Genomic DNA, 16,570 nt, shown 5'->3' on the forward strand with positions numbered 1-16,570 from the left:
CTTTGAAATTTGTGTGTAACCTGTGTAGAAAATTCTTAAGCTTTCGTAAGAAACAAACCATAGTTAATTTTGAGATCAGGAACTCGTTTCACTGTTTTGCAGACTTCTCAGAAGGTATTTGGAGTGTAGCCTTGTACGGAAATGAAATGTGGATGATAAACATAAAGACAAGAAGAAAACAGGAACTTTCAAAATCTGATGGTGCAGATGGAGGCTGAGAGTTAGACGTGTAGATTGGATAACTAATAAAGAGGTAGTGAAATGAAATATTAAGAAAAATTGTGGCACTAAATTACCGCGAGAAGATATTGGTTGATAAGACACATCTGTAAACGTCCATACCTGATAGCAGTGTAAACGGGCCGTGTTAACAGGCACTTGACTTCTCTGCCCATCGCCAGATGTGAGCGTGGGTTCTCTGCTGGGCGTGGGGGGATGTGTCCATGGGTGGTTCCTGGGTGCCCATTGCTGCGTCTGTAGCTGCGCTGGCATAATTGGAATCTGTTGCCTCGACAGCAGTGCTGCGACTTTGCTGGCTTGTACTGTGGTTGCGGGAACCACGGGCTGCAGGCTTCTGTTGTGATGGCACTTTGTGGGGGGGAGCGGGGGGGGGGGGGGGGGGGGGCTGTGGTACGGTTGAGTGCCCTGTCTCAGCAACCATCCCAAGTGGCAGCTGTCTGCTGTCAGTGGCCCATGGTCCCCAGTTCCTGTTCCGGTCACGGCGTTTGTGGCAGCAGCATCCCAGAGAACAATGTCGACAGTGCAGTACCACAATGCACCGTAGGCAATGACTCCCATTATAGGCAGCTGCCAGTATCTGACGATAGTGACAGTGATGACTACAGTGGTGGTGTCACTCTGATGCCCCCCAGGTGATGATGTGCATCACAACAGTGACTATTACGATGATTGAGAATGCAGTGAAAACTCTGAACTGGTGGCGGCACTAAGTGACACAGGCTCTGCATCACTATAGAACCTCACGATGGATGATGTTCACGAGCTAGCTGCTGGTCCTGAAATACTGCTTTCTGCCACTGATGTCTGTAGTTCTTCTTCCCCAGTAGGTGGGTGGAACATCCTGGTGTTGCTCGGCTGCATAACTGACCCGATTACTACCCCTGCTGTTGACACCCTCGCATTTTGTGAGCTGCTTCTTTCATGTCCTCTGCTGGCTGGTGACAGTGTTTTTATTCGTATTGCTTAACCCTCTGAATGTCAAGGTAATGATCTATTGTCACCCTCTACTGTTGATAATACTGTCAAAGTGCCGATTCGTCGGTACTCTGCTTCGTCTTGTTTAGCTTACAGAATCGGGCACTAGATGGTGTTGGCGTGCTAATTACAGATGCTCTTTGCCTTGAGCTACGTGTAGGTCGATAGCTATCAACAATTGAGCATCGTTTCGGTGAAATATTAGCGTTGGATTATTCCGCTTTTGCAAAGTTTGTTTGTTGACTTGTGTTTCGCAGTACATGTTTACCTTCTGTTATTGCATTCTAAGTCCTTGTTTTTGCACAGTACTGTTATTTATCATTCTTTGTGTGTGTTTTTCTTCACATTTACAGTTTATTTATCATTGTTTCTGTGTGTTTTTCTTCACATTTACAGTTTATTTTCTCCGCTTTTTGTGAAAAATGCGACCTACACCAGGCCACAGCAGAGGACTTACCGACGAAGAAATTTGTGGAATTTTAGAATGTACCAATGATAAGAGTGTTTTAGCGAAAGTAGCAACAGTTCAGAAAGTGACAGTGATGTGCTTGATGATATTGTGAACGAAAGTGAAGATGAAATGGAATATGTACAATACACTGAAGTAATTGCACCTGAAACACTACAGCCATTACCACATCCATTTCGAGAGCTGCCAGGACCAAAGCATATGCCGCCAGCAGGATCTTCTGTGATAGAATACTTCAATTTGTTCTTTACTACAATGTTGCTGCAGCTTGTTGTAACTGAAACAAATTGCTCAGCTAAACAGTTTATAACTAAATATGCTACATTGTCCAAACCGTGTAAGAAATGGAAGAATATGAAAAGTACCAAGATAAGAGGTTTTATTGCTTGCTTACTAAATATGGGACTCAATGAAAGGCCCACAATGCTCTCATACTGGAGCACAAAACCGTCACAGGCATTTCCGTGGTTTGGTAATATGTTTTCTGCATATCAATTTAGACATCTTACGAAATTCTTTCATCTTGTGGATCGTGAGAAATGTCCAGCACTAGGCCATCCTGATTATGACCCATGTATCAGGTACCAGCCATTGGTAGATCATGCTAATAATATATTTAGACATCATTACACACCTCTTCAACAACTTAGTATTGATGAGAGTCTAGTTGGCACTAAATGTCACACTTCCCTATTACAGTATTTGCCAAACAAACACCACCACCGATGGGGAATCAAATTCTGGATGCTGTGTGACTCTATAACGCACTATTGTCTTGGTTTTTATACTTACAGAGGTGCCAAAACCCAAGAAGATGAGGCTGAGATTGCAAGACCTGGCTTAGGTTACTGTGTTGTCCAGAAGTTACTGCATTTGGGCAATTATTCGAACAAGAGATATCATATCTTTGTGGACAACTTTTTCATGTCAGTACCACTTGTAAAAAGTCTTTATAAATTAGGTACATACATTACTGGCACTGTAAGAAAAAACAGGAAATATTTGCCAGACCAATTTAGAAAGAAATTTGGAATTGGGGAATAGATGTATTGTAAGTCAGCTCCGGTACTGGCATGTGCGTATCGAGAGAAAAAAATCCCAGCATACCCCCATTCTCTTATTGTCAAGTAAAGTTGGTGACATTGAAGTCCAAAATAAAAATAAAACAATAAAAAAGCCAGAAATAATACACCAGTACAACCAGTATCTGGGTGGAACAGACACATCAGACACGATGCTGTATGCGTATTTGGAAGAGAGGTGAACTCTTCGTTACTGGAAGAAGGTAGCTTTCAACATAATGTCAAGAATGATGCTGAACTCTTACATATTATACAAAGAGCATAATAAAGGAAGGAAAGTTGTTTCCAGATATGTAGGGTCTATATACTGTGATGATAATTGAAGACTTGTCAGATGAATGGCTGCAAGAAAAAAATGCAACTGATGATCCTCGTGGTTCTCTGGGTTTGAGCAAACTTCCAGAGAAGAAAGTAAGATGCTGTGTGTGTACTAGTGGGGGAAGGAAAAGGAGGTCAAGAACTGTTTTTAATAGATGCAATAAGGGATTGCATGGTGACTGTTTTCCTAAATCTTTCTAAATAACAACACAAATTTCATATTTCTCATGTCATTTTACTCGGAAATGTGTGTAGATTCTATGGACTGTAGTTGGCCTTCTTAAATTGAAGCACAGTGTTGGTTATATGGAATCAGTCAAATTTATAATATTAAAAATATATATTTTATTTGGACTGTCACAATCAAATTCATTAGAAACATTATAATCTGTGTAAACCATAATATTCTACATACTTTTATGGATAAGTGGTAATTTCTTCATATTTTTAAAGTGAATACTGTGTAATATATGGCAATTTCAATAGATTGTAGCATAACGGTATAAATACGCACAACATTTTTAGCACACACCACTCCAAATCGGCTGACTGCAAAAGGATTAACTCTGTGCTCTGCCAACCCAAATATGCCAAAGTGTCATAGCACAGAACTGCGCAACCGAATGTAACACACATTTGACTTCAGGCTCCCAAAACTCCTTCAAATTTCAACAAACTTCATTACTATAAAACTTCTTCTCTGGCTAACTTAATCGCTCTAATAATTTGATGCTCTACTTGTCCTTAGCTATCAAAAAATTAAGAGATTGGTAAAGAAGGGAAGTATGGATTGGGAGTGAGATCAGAATTGTAGAGGGGAAACCAAGGTTTGACTTTGGTAGGACGGTGGGTGTAGGTTGCAGTAATTTGCTGAGATGAAGTGGCTTGGACAGGATAGACTTTGGGGGGGAGAACTCCATCAAACGAGTCTTTGGACACGTGACCACATTTGTTCTGGAGCATAATAGAGGAAAAACTTTAAATATTCACAATTTAAACTCCCCCCCCCCCCCCCCAGTTAATATATTGTTTATACTAGTTTCCTCCACTGTAAGGAATTTTGTCTGGTTTTAAGTGTTTCAATTTCGTTTGCACTTTCGAACCAGGACTAATCTTAGTGTTTTACTTGCTAGTTGTAATATGAAACATGACCGTTACTTAGTTGCTGCTTAGAATAATTTCCTCTTATTGTGATCGGAAGCTTTGAAAACTGTTAGGAAACTTAATAATAGCCATAATAATCTATTTTGTTCCATCTTCTAATTGTGATTCTCCTTTTGGAAGGAGATTTTTTTCTATTTAACACCACTCAAAGAGTATCTTATAGAAATATGAGAGCTTTATACACGGGCAGTTATTTGTCAGCCATTTTATTTTCTCTGGAGATAGCTTATCCTTGATAAGCTACTATCATTACTCTTGACACTAGTAGAGTATTTGCATTAAACATCATTTTTTTAAGCTTTAAAACTGAATATATTGGTAAGAGATCATGCATTTATCTTCCAGTTTTTTTAGAGACAATGTTTTTAGGACTACCAACAAGATTTTTACTTTGGACATTGTCCTTCACTGACCTACGGCTGTTCTATGAAGATATGTCCGATTCCAATGTTACATAGCCTACCACACTATTTTGTGTGCCATTTTCTTTTATGTTCTTGGTGTAGATGACGATCAGTAATAAAGAATATTATCAATGCTTTACATGGGTGTTTTTCTAATTTCTTCAAATCATATCATTCATTGGTGAAACTCGTCTTTTGTGTTGCTGACCACAAGTCGTACATAGACATCAGTAATGGAAGTATTAGATTACCAGGTAAAATGACTTTGTACATTGTGTTTAGGTCTGCCTTCATCCCCCTCTGCATGTTTACGGAAGCATGTTGAACTTTATAGGAATGCTAAGATCCTGTCGAACACAGTTTGGAATGTGCTTTTTATGGTACTCATAATGATTTTAAACAGTATTTGAGAGGCTGCTGCAGTTTATTTCCATTTGCTATGTTCTTAGATTTAAACTTCATACGGAGTACATTCATTAACTCATAAATTTTTGGATGTTTGCAAATCCAGGAAAAAAAGGATTGTTTTAATGCAATTGAGAATTTGTCTTGGAAGTTTGTAGCTGTTATGAGAAGAGTTTACTGTGGTACCCGTTTTATCAGAAATAACTTAATACTTCCTTAGTGAGACAGTAGGACCATCTGTGCTGTTGAAACTAATTCCTAAATGCTTATTTATAGTTCACTTGCATTTTTCTGTAATACATACAGACTATTGGATGTCAATACCTTAGTCACAACTTATTTAATTTGCTAACAGTAGTTATGAAACACAAATGGAAAGTTTCAAAATGCCAGACTAAGACTTACATCTAGCAGCTGTTCAGTGTTTTAGATTGTAAAAATTGTGAAACAGAACTGCTGTTACATATTACTGACCTGTCTTTTGAGTTGAGTATTTTCTATACCTCTATTCTCAAACCAGCTACCACAAAACTTCATACCTGGTGCAGGGTAAATTGATCTGGTTTTATTATTGTAGAGGGAATTTGCCTTGTATGTTGGAGATTTGATTAATGGTAAAATCTTTTTGGTATTAACTTACACGTTATTACATATTGTAAATATGTCAATTTATTTTGCAGGCTGTTTGAAGATTCAACTAAGAAAGGTTCCGTTATTATTAATGGGCTGGAGGAGGTGACAGTACACAGCAAAAATGAAGTTTTCAATATAATGGATCGTGGTACGACCAAACGGCAGACAGCAGCCACTCTTATGAATGCAAATTCCAGGTAATGTTTGAGCTATGAATAAGATAGTACTTATTGGACAGCAGAAACTGTATGTAGTGTAACAATTAAAGACGTGTGCGTCACAAAATCTTTTTAATGTGATATTAGCTGAACCAGTCATTGTGTTAAATAATGAACTAGTAAAATTGTTGAGTGGAAAAATTCTCTTTAAATAGCTAATAAGTTGCTGAACTTCGTCAGAATGAAGATCTCAAGTAAACTAATGAGTATTGTGGTGTTTGGCTGATAAAGACCAAGTCCTGTAAGTAAAATAACGTAGCAACTCCCAAATATTAGAACTGCAGCAGGAGAAACGGGAAAAAAAAACATTCACTATTTGATATTGGCCTTCATCCTTATGCACACACCAGAAGTTTCATGTTTACTTATCACCTAAAGCCTTTTATATTGAACTGTTGCAGAACATTTGACGTATTTTGGGAAGTCAGGGAGACAGCTAATGTTGGTAACTTCATTCCATTTGTGAAATAGAAGGCACTCATCTTTCACAGAATGAGAGTGACATGAAATAGGGTGCAACTGACATGTAGTGGGGTGATACCAAAGAAGATAAAATTTGCGATTGTGAAGGAGTGCTGCGACCATGTCACAGGTTGAGACACTAGATTCACACTCACAAAATACAGAGCTTAAATCCTTCCTTGGGCTTCCTAATTTTGATGGTTTTTGTCAGTCACTTTGGAAAAATGAGCTAAACGAGGCTGGGATGATATTATTCCTCATCTTTGTCAGCTTAGCATGTACTCAGTCTAAAATAAACTTGAAGTCAATGGGCTATCATATTTTAATTTTTCTATCTGAAACCGAAGTCAGAACTAGTTAATCTGTCTAAATACTATACAGAGTAAGTTTTCAACCTGTATCAGGAAAATGTGGTTACTGTATGCACACATCACCTCCAAGACACTCACTTAATTCTTGATTATACTATTAAAAAAATTGGTTAATTTAGCCTGCAGTCAGTAAGCAGATTGATAGATCAGTGTTTGGAGCACAGGGTAATGGGAACTTGATGAATCACGGTATGTTCCGTCCCCATACTTCACTAATCCAATGGGACCAATGACCTCAGTGTTTGGTCCTCTCCTCAACTCAACCAACCAATGAACCTTGAGTTAAAAAAAGAAAATCAATTGTGAATGTAGTATATTTTTACTTGTTAGCTGGCTTCCAGCATAAAAGAAACTGTCGTAATGAGATGATAATATGCTGGTAAATAATATATATTTCTAACTGTGTTGGAAAAGTAGTTGGGTAAATTTTCCTGCAGTTGTACTGTGTTTCAGTTTGTACCTGAAATTAGGTACAAGCACATAGAAGGGTGGTGAAATGTGTATTATTTAGACCAGGAGTGGCCAACCTTTTTGGCAGGCGATCCAAATTTTTGAGATGGGGATTTCCCCACAGGGCGCATTACCAATTTTTGTTTTGTGAACCAAACCAGGTAAGAAATATTAAATTATTTTTTAAAGAAAATAAAGGATACCTGAGAAAAAAATATTATACAATTTAGTGAAAAACAATGTAAGTGGGATATCTGACTTTGTTTGAACTGAGTCGGTGTTTATGTCAACTGAAATTGTTGCTACATGCAACGAGTTTTCCGGACGAACATCAGTAATTCGTGTTCGCATTTGTTATTTGATGTAACTCAGCTGACTAAAAAGCTATTCACACATGTTAGTGTTTCCAAATAATGAAATCATTTTTAAAGCACATTCGTAAAATATTGGATATTTCTTTTTGTCCAAATACCTGTGTGACGGCGAATTTATATGTTCATAACTGTTGTTTCCAAAGGCCAAGTTTTATATGAAAAGCGGAAATATCATGCATGATGTTAATCAGATGATATTTTCCTTGGCGTTGGGTATTAACATATTTAAAAGGCTTGTTGTATCGACCAAGAACAGGTTGGAAAGTCATTCTTTCTCCTTGAACTTCGAGAGTCTCTTTGACTTGCTTTCAAAGAATGATGGCATTTCTTGCTTCAGATCACTCTTCAACATTTTTGCACGGGTTAGCCATCTTACTTCTGTATAATACAAAAAATATGTTATCATGCACTGAATCTGAAGACTTCATAAATTGCAACTGACAGTGATTCAGCCCTTCAGACTTAACAAAGTTTGCTGTTTTGACAACTACCTTTGTGACATAGTCCATTTTGAGGGGCTTTGCACATAAGTTCTCTTGATGCATAATGCAATGAAAGTTTAGCATCGATATATTGCCAACTTTGCTGGCCTCGTTTTCAATCAACTGGACTAAACCTTTGTGTCTGTCTGTTAGCTGCAGTAGGTTGTTATGTTTTAATGAAACATGACTCGACCCTTAGCTACATGCTTAGCGGCACTCCGTGCCGCAAACTGCGCATTTCTGAGTTTTGGCAGCTATTATGGGAGGCTTGAAGTTGAGCTTCCAGGTATTCTCCCACCAGAAGTCTCCACGTGATTCCCGCATCACTCCATGCCTGCGTGATTTACAGCTAGTTGTCTGCAAGACCTTAACCGAGTCACTTCCTCGTTGCGGCACCCTGTACTGATTGCGTGTGTTGGTGTTCTACAATTATATTTATAATACATGATAATGTAAGTATTTTTTTTACTACTTCGTTGCCTTTTTAGTACTATACATTTATTAATGAATAATAATTATTACTTCTTTTACAAAAATAAGCTACATTTTGCTTCATTCATATAATTATTCTATTGACTTATGTCGTTTATTTGCTTTGCTTTTCCTTTCATTATTCCCTCATTTCTCATCTTTCAGGTCTAGACGTTATAATAAGACGGAAAAGATTGTGGAGCTACTAAGAGAGCTCTCTGATCAAGAGCGTGAAGGCAGATTAGAACAAGAAGATACTTTAGATTTTTGAGACGAAAGTGCCAAAGAAGAGAGAATGACTGAAGATGACCATTCCAACGAGATTGAACAGTCAGAGTACGAAGGCCAAGAAACTCTGGAACTGCCAAGTGAATTTAAAGTATTTTTGGGGCAGGGGAAAAGGTCTGAAGCATTTCGGCCTAGCAATCCAGTGACCAAAACCTCGAAAACGTCTGCAAGTAATTTGTTGAAAATGTTTCCTGAACCCACACGTCTCACGGGATGCTAAAACTGAAATTGATGCATTTTTTAAGTATTTTACAATTGATATAGATAAAATTGTAAATTACACTAATCTATATATAGATAAAAAGAAAAGTAGTTGCGTTTATTCCAGAGATAAAGAGTGTAAGGACGCCTCTCAGTCTGTAATCATGGGTCTTTTAGGGCTTTTATATATTTTAGCTGTCAACAAGAGTTGCAGAGCTGATGCTTCGCAGGCGTGGAAAACGAATGGTGCCAGTCTTACAGTGGCCAGGGCTGCTTTTGGAGTAAACAGATTTAGATTTTTACTACACTGCTGGCCATTAAAATTGGTACACCAAGAAGAAATGCAGACGATAAACGGGTATTCATTGGACAAATATATTATACCAGAACTGACATGTGATTATGTTTTCACGCAATTTGGGTGCATAGATCCTGAGAAATCAGTACCCAGAACAACCACCTCTGGTCGTAATAACAGCCTTGATACGCCTGGGCATTGAGTCAAACAGAGCTTGGATGGCGTGTACAGGTACAGCTGCCCACGCATCTTCAACACGATACCACAGTTCATCAAGAGTAGTGACTGGCGTATTGTGACAAGCCAGTTGCTCGGTCACCATTGACCAGACGTTTTCAATTGGTGAGAGATCTGGAGAATGTGCTGGCCAGGGCAGCAGTTGAACATTTTCTGTATCCAGAAAGGCCCATACAGGACCTGCAACATGCGGTCATGCATTATCCTCCTGAAATGTAGGGTTTTGCAGGGATCTGAAATGTAGGATTTCGCAGGGATGGAATGAAGGGTAGAGCCACGGGTTGTAACACATCTGAAATGGAATGTCCACTGTTCAAAGGGCCGTCAATGCGAACAAGAGGTGACTGAGACGTGTAACCAATTGCACCCCATACCATCATGCTGGGTGATAAGCCAGAATGGCAATGACGAATACACGCTTCCAATGTGCGTTCACTGCGATGTCGCCAAACACGGATGTGACCATCATGATACTGTAAACAGAACCTGGATTCATCCGAAAAAATGACGTTTTGCCATTCGTGCACCCAGGTTCATCGTTGAGTACACCATCGCAGGTGCTCCTGTCTGTGATGCAATGTCAAGGGTAACCGCAGCCATGGTTTCAGAGCTGATAGTCCGTGCTGCTGCAAACGTCGTCAAACTGTTTGTGGAGATGGTTGTTGTGTTGCAAACGTCCCCATCTGTTGACTCAGGAATCGAGATGTATCTACACGATCCGTTACAGCCATGCAGATAAGATGCCTGTCATCTCAACTGCTAGTGATACGAGGCCGTTGGGATCCAGCATGGAGTTCCGTGTTACCCTCCTGAACCCACCTCTTCCATATTCTGCTAACAGTCATTGGATCTCGACCAACGCGAGCAGCAATGTCGCGATACGATAAACCGCAATCGCGATAGGCTACAATACGCCCGTTATGAAAGTCGGAAATGTGATGGTACGCATTTCTGCTCCATACATGAGGCATCACAATGATGTTTCACCAGGCAACACTGGTCAACTGCTGTTTGTGTATGAGAAATCAGTTGGAAACTTTCCTAATGTCAGCACGTTGTAGGTCTCGCCACTGGTGCCAGCCTTGTGTGAATGCTCTGAAAAGCTAATCATTTGCAGATCACAGTATCTTCTTCGTGTCTGTTAAATTTCGCATCTGTAGCTAGTCATCTTCGTGGTGTAGCAATTTTAATGGCCAATAGTGTACATTCCCTACGCTTTGATGACTACTGCAGTTGATCACAGAAATGTATGGTACGTAAATTAGCTCCAATTAGAGAGGTTTATTCAGAAATAAATGAAAATTTTCAGAAAAGTTATTGTTTATCTGCATTTGTCACCATTGATGAAATGCTCCACCCATTTCGAGGCCGATGTGGCTTCGTCATCTGTATGCCAGATAAGCCAGCCAAATATGGCATAAAAATGTATGCCTTATGTGATGCGAAAACGTATTAGTATCATATTTTGAGATTTATTGTGGCGACCAGGACAGTATGTACTATCGAATAAGCCGATGGGCATCATAAAGAGATTAGTAGAACCATTGAAAGGTTCAAAGAGAAATTTAACAACTGATAATTATTATTCAGGTTATGAGCTTGCTATACACTCTTCTCGAAAATGGTGTTACCTTTCTAGCTACCATGAAGAAGAACAAGCCAGACATGCCTCGTTTGAGTTCCTTCCTAACCAAAATCGCCCATTAGGATCAACTTTATTTGGCTTTCAAGATTGTTGCCCTCTGGTGTCTCACGTTCCTAAAAAAAATGTCATTTTACTGTCCACAATGCACGGTAAACCAGCTGTATGCAAGGAAATAAAAACCAGACATTATTCTTGATTATAACGCAACTAAAGGTGGCGTTGATTCACATGACCAAAAATGTGCCGATTATTCCAAGAGACGAAGGACATGGAGGTGGCCACTAGCATTATTTTTCAGATTTTTAGATATGGCAGTTGTAAATGCCCATATTATTTTTGTTGCCAACGACATATCAATGTTGGAAAGAAAGAGGCCAAGGCGAGGAGAGTTTATTGAGAACTTGGGATTTAGCCTACTTGAAGGTTATCTGAAAGAGAGGGCTCACATACAATCACTACCCCTAGATATAAAAGCATATTCGGTCAAATACAAGGAGCCTTCTGATTTACCAGTAATCCCTCAAGCCTCAGGAGAGCGACCAAGATCTGGTCCATGCCATGAGCGTGGTAAACATCACAAGAATAAAACTACAATAACATGCTCAGAGTGTACGCGATTTGTATGCAAAAAGCATTCCACCTGCAGAACTATTTGCAATGCTTGCAACATTCCATTTGACGAAGCGTGACATCTTAGTACTTATTATTTCTAAATATTTGTTCATTGCTATGTTTTTTATGTAACCTTGTTCCTAATTGTCATAAGTAATGAGTTATATTTAAAATATTTACTAAAGTATTATATTTGCCATCATGACTCATTTGTAACAGTTGTACTACTTAAATTTTATTGCTCAATAAATATTTTAAAAATACTATGTGGTATGATTTCTGGAAAATGGAACTGCGGCATGGAGTGCCGCGCGCTTGTACTGGCGTAACTCGCAGCGACGCGTGTAGCTAAGGGTTAATGTCATATAATTGCTTCCAACAAATCTTTCGTCTTCTGGTATCCTTAAAGTGGATACAGCACTACTAATTTGTCTCTCTCATTAAAATGGGCATCAACACCTCTGACATAAATCGCCACTTCAGTGGTATCCGCCATATCTGTCCATTGGTCCAAAGCTGGAGAATAAAATATACTCAGATTCACGACTTTTTAAATTATCTTCAATTTGTCTTTTAATTTCGTCCACATGTCTAGTAATAGTCTGACGAGACAGGCTTACTTTTGAGAAATCATTTTTTGTTTCTGGACACACAATTTCAACAACTCTCTACACATTCCTTAACCATTTCACCATCCGAATATTGTAAAAAAAAAAAATGTTGAGCACAAAGTTTTTTTTTAAGTCGTTTACCTGATCTTGTCAAAATTGTCCCTTGTACTTATCAAACATAACTGCATTTTTGGTCTTGTAATGCTGTTTGATGTTATATTCTTTTGGAACTGAGGCAGATTCATTGCATATCAGACACTTGGGTTTTGTTTTATATTCCACAAAAAAAAAGTTTGTAGTTCACTTATCTTGAAAAGTTTTGAACTCTATCTAACTTTCTCCTCCTTACATCCTATTTGTTGACGATAGACAGTCACGTGAATATTTCGATCTTTATGTATTTCACACTTACCAGAAATGCTTGTAGAGCATGCGACTGTGTTTAAAAATATATATCAGCCATTCACTTACGTTTAAAAACACAATCCACCTGGCAGTCGAACCCTTGTCCTCCACAGGGATAGCTAGCTTCGTACGACAGTGTTACACTACTCGTCGAGTTATCTGTCTTTCACTTGAGTATTATATGCACTTGAGAAACTTCATAGTCTGTTCTCTTGAAAATTTTTGATAGTTGTGAGTAGTATTAAACTGCTTTAGGAAACTGATATTTTAGTTCTCCACAGCTTGCATTATAAATATAAAAAATTATGTATGTTTCAAGTAACTTATCAACCTTACTTTAAAATTTTGACTTCCATGTTGACTTCTTTCGTCACAATTGTTCCTTAAAAGATTTCTACATTTTAAGTTGATAACATTCTTAAATGCTGTAAATAAGAAAGAGAGTTGGATGAAGTTACACTAGGAGAGTCCCTTTTCTACCGTTATTGTGAGGAGTCTTAAACCTCATCAGCAAAGACACATTATTAATTTTAAGTATGTATTTACTTTGTACTACTAAAATGAAAAGAAGGCACTTAGGCAGAAACTATTGCTAATGTCGTTCGGTGTACCTACTCACCAAATTGAATACATAATACAACTCTACTAAAACTAAAGACAAGCATCAGAGATTAATTGTAAAAACATAAAAGCTGGCAAACTTGCCTGAAGTGATGGTAGGTCTATCACAATCGAATCTGCACCAAATATACACCCGAAGGGCCTTAACTTTACAGTCGATCGTGTTTTGAGTTTGTAGTAAAATTGAATATGGGATATATTGGCTATGTTTGGCACTCGTCTGACTCTTGCAGTGCAACAAATGTATCCAGTTGCATGATCCATACTACTACTACTACTGCTGATTATTGATTGCATATCGTCAAGGCGAACTATATTTTCTTCAAGATGGTGTGTGGGATTATTTTCAAAATAAATCCAGTATAGTGATTCCACCCCCCCTTCCTTTTCAAACAGGAAACAGCTCTGCAGGCCAAAAATTAGCACCCTGCGGGCCGCAGGTCGGCCACCCCTCACATAGACATTGTTCTTCTGCTGCACTACATTCTAGTTGTACATATGACACAAAGTAACTGGCTTTTCTTTGCATTTGGTTAAGCATGTTCATTACCAAGTAAACTTTCCACAATTCATTTGTAGAAGCTACTTCTGCAAGACATTAGGAGTGGAAATTCACCCAACAAGTCTACTTCCACAAGCTAGTGGAAACAGTTTCTTGTCATTTTTGCGGTTACTTGCCAAACATGCCGATTGCCAAAAGTTTTTCTCAGACTTCCAAAAGTTTCGTGTGTTCAATACTGGTACAAAAATGTTGGTGTCAAAACTAGGGAGGAGGAGGAGCAGCATCAGTAGCAGAAGGAGAAGGAGAAGTTAACCAGTGACATGATACAGTTGTTAACAGTAAGTAGTGTGTTTCTGTGTATTATGTGATGAGAAAAATTTGGATTTTTAGAATAGGATTAGAAAGTGGGACATAACAGGAAAATATTGTAGCAGATGTTGAGACAACAGATGCATCAATATGCAAAAGCATTCACAGATTATGGTCTCGGTGCAGAAAAGAAACTAACTACATGTTCCTTCAAAACTTGAAAATAATGATAATAATACAATAATAATCATTCAGTAGTGGTGCTAGCTGCTTTGAGAAATCTCATGAAGCAAAACATGTCTGCAAGTACTTGCAGGTTCCTGAAATTAACTTTCCCAAACAACTTGTAGAAGTTTTTGTTAAAGTGTGAACAGTTCAGCATAAACTTGTGGAAATTACTTGCTAGTGGGTACATGCCTTTCGGTGCTTTCTTGTGTGCCATAATTCTTCGGTTGCAGAATTCTTGTTATTTTGACATAAGAATGAGATAGTGGTCTTTAATGTGATGCAGTACCCCACTTATTGCTCAGAGAAATTGCAGATAAGGGTTGTTTTTATTTCTTTGCTAAATTATTTTTAGCAAAATATAAAGCCATCCTGAATTTTGTATATAATTTGAATTCAGCTACCTTTGATGTATGAATAATTATTGGCTATATGGACACTGATCAGCTTTTCCAACAGTCCTCAGACTAATTTGATGTAGCCCATCAAGATGTGTGTATACCTTACAGTGTGTGCTCTGTAACATTGCAGGCACACTGCACAGTTTGAGGTCCACATAAGGATTAATGAAAAACGTAACAGTGATTGAAAGTGGTATTTGAGGTATTGAATTAAGATACAAACCAACAAAATGGGCCATTTTTGTAGCATTTTTTCTTTTAAGAATAGCACTTACATCAAATGTCGCACTTACATCCATTGTCCGTAATTATTCATGGGGTATATTCCAGTATCTGTCTTTCCACACAGTTACTCAGTCTGCAGCTCCTTCTGGTGCTGTAAGTTATTTCCTGATGTCTTAACATGTTTCATAATTCTGTCATTGCTTTTAGTTGGTTATTATATTATCTGTTGTTGATTCTTCGTAAAAAGCACCTCTTGTCTTGCCAGTACACTTAATTTTCAGCGTCGTTCTGTAGTGCCACAGCCCAAATGCATTAACTTCTTTTCTGGTTTTCCCCCAGTCTGTAATTTACTGCCATTCAGTGTTGTTTGCCAGATGTACTCTCTTTGACATAAATCTTGCTGGTAGCTGTCGACCACTGAATGTAAGCCTGTGCTGATCATGACATGGGTCGAATAATATGACCATGCTGAAAGTCTGACTATTTGCACAGTCTGGCGACACTGCAGGCTGTTGCAGTCAGTGGAGGAAGTCTGTCTTCTGTTTGAGTTGTTAAGATTGGTCTTTGCCTTTGGTCTAGTGGTAAATAGCACATTGTCTGAATGCAATGTCACGCTGTTGAAACTGCTTGTTTCCTAAATTTTTATGACGACTTTCGTCCGAATGCTGGAGCACTGAGTGTAATTGTAGCACAGCTACAGTGTATTTCACTTTTTGACACACCAGTAATAACAGTTCTGTCCAATAACATTTTTGCAGCAGATTTCTTGGAATACTGTCTGCCTGTGAATGCCGCATGCATCAGAGCTCTCTGGAGCCCACTTGCTGGCACCTGCCAGCTGCTGCTGTGGTGGAGCTGTGCGCTCTCGTCCTGTGTAATGTCAACTACAGCTCATCTCTTTGGAGAGTATAAAATGCTTTACTGGTGTTAGTGATGCTCTGCAAAAAATGTTTAATTTGCATTTTATATTCAATAGAAATGGTGGCAGATGACCTGTTTTTATATGATTATTGTATTACATGCAGAACATGAGAATGGTTCAAAATAAATTTTATATCATGTGACCTAAACAGAAAACCTCCCTATGTTGTTCAATGTTAGCACCTTATATCTCATTCCTTTTCTCTTTAAAAGTGATTCTTTATGAAGTTTTTCACCTGGAATTTGAATGTTTTCATCAAGCCACAATGAGTAACTGTGGTGTAAAGAGGTTTTCTGTCGTTTGATCTTTTTCGTAAATGTGTGCAATAAACTGTAGTGCATGATCTATAGCAATGCTGGCCACAGCACATTTTGACGTCCACATATGGAACCACGAAGAAATTAACACTGATCGAAAGTGCTATTTGTGGTATTGAGTTAAATTCAAACTAACAAAGTTCCCATTTTTTGAAGCTAGCCAGAGTGAGGCAAATTGCTAACGTTGGTTTAAGCAAATGTGTAGGGTTGTGCCAAATTGCTGTTACACAGAT

General features: G+C 38.4%; 1 protein-coding gene across 1 annotated transcript in view; it reads left to right on the plus strand.

Annotated features, from left to right (window-relative positions):
- Window positions 1-16,570, plus strand: part of LOC124712866 (kinesin-like protein KIF11-A) — a 226,950-nt gene that overhangs the window by 65,592 nt on the left and 144,788 nt on the right. Inside the window, exon 5 of the mRNA XM_047242904.1 lies at window positions 5,738-5,887. Within this exon, the coding sequence (XP_047098860.1) occupies window positions 5,738-5,887 (150 nt within the window). The remainder of the gene's footprint in view (window positions 1-5,737; window positions 5,888-16,570) is intronic.

The sequence above is a fragment of the Schistocerca piceifrons genome, chromosome 1 (genome assembly GCF_021461385.2).
Source record: "Schistocerca piceifrons isolate TAMUIC-IGC-003096 chromosome 1, iqSchPice1.1, whole genome shotgun sequence".
NCBI lineage: Eukaryota > Metazoa > Arthropoda > Insecta > Orthoptera > Acrididae > Schistocerca > Schistocerca piceifrons.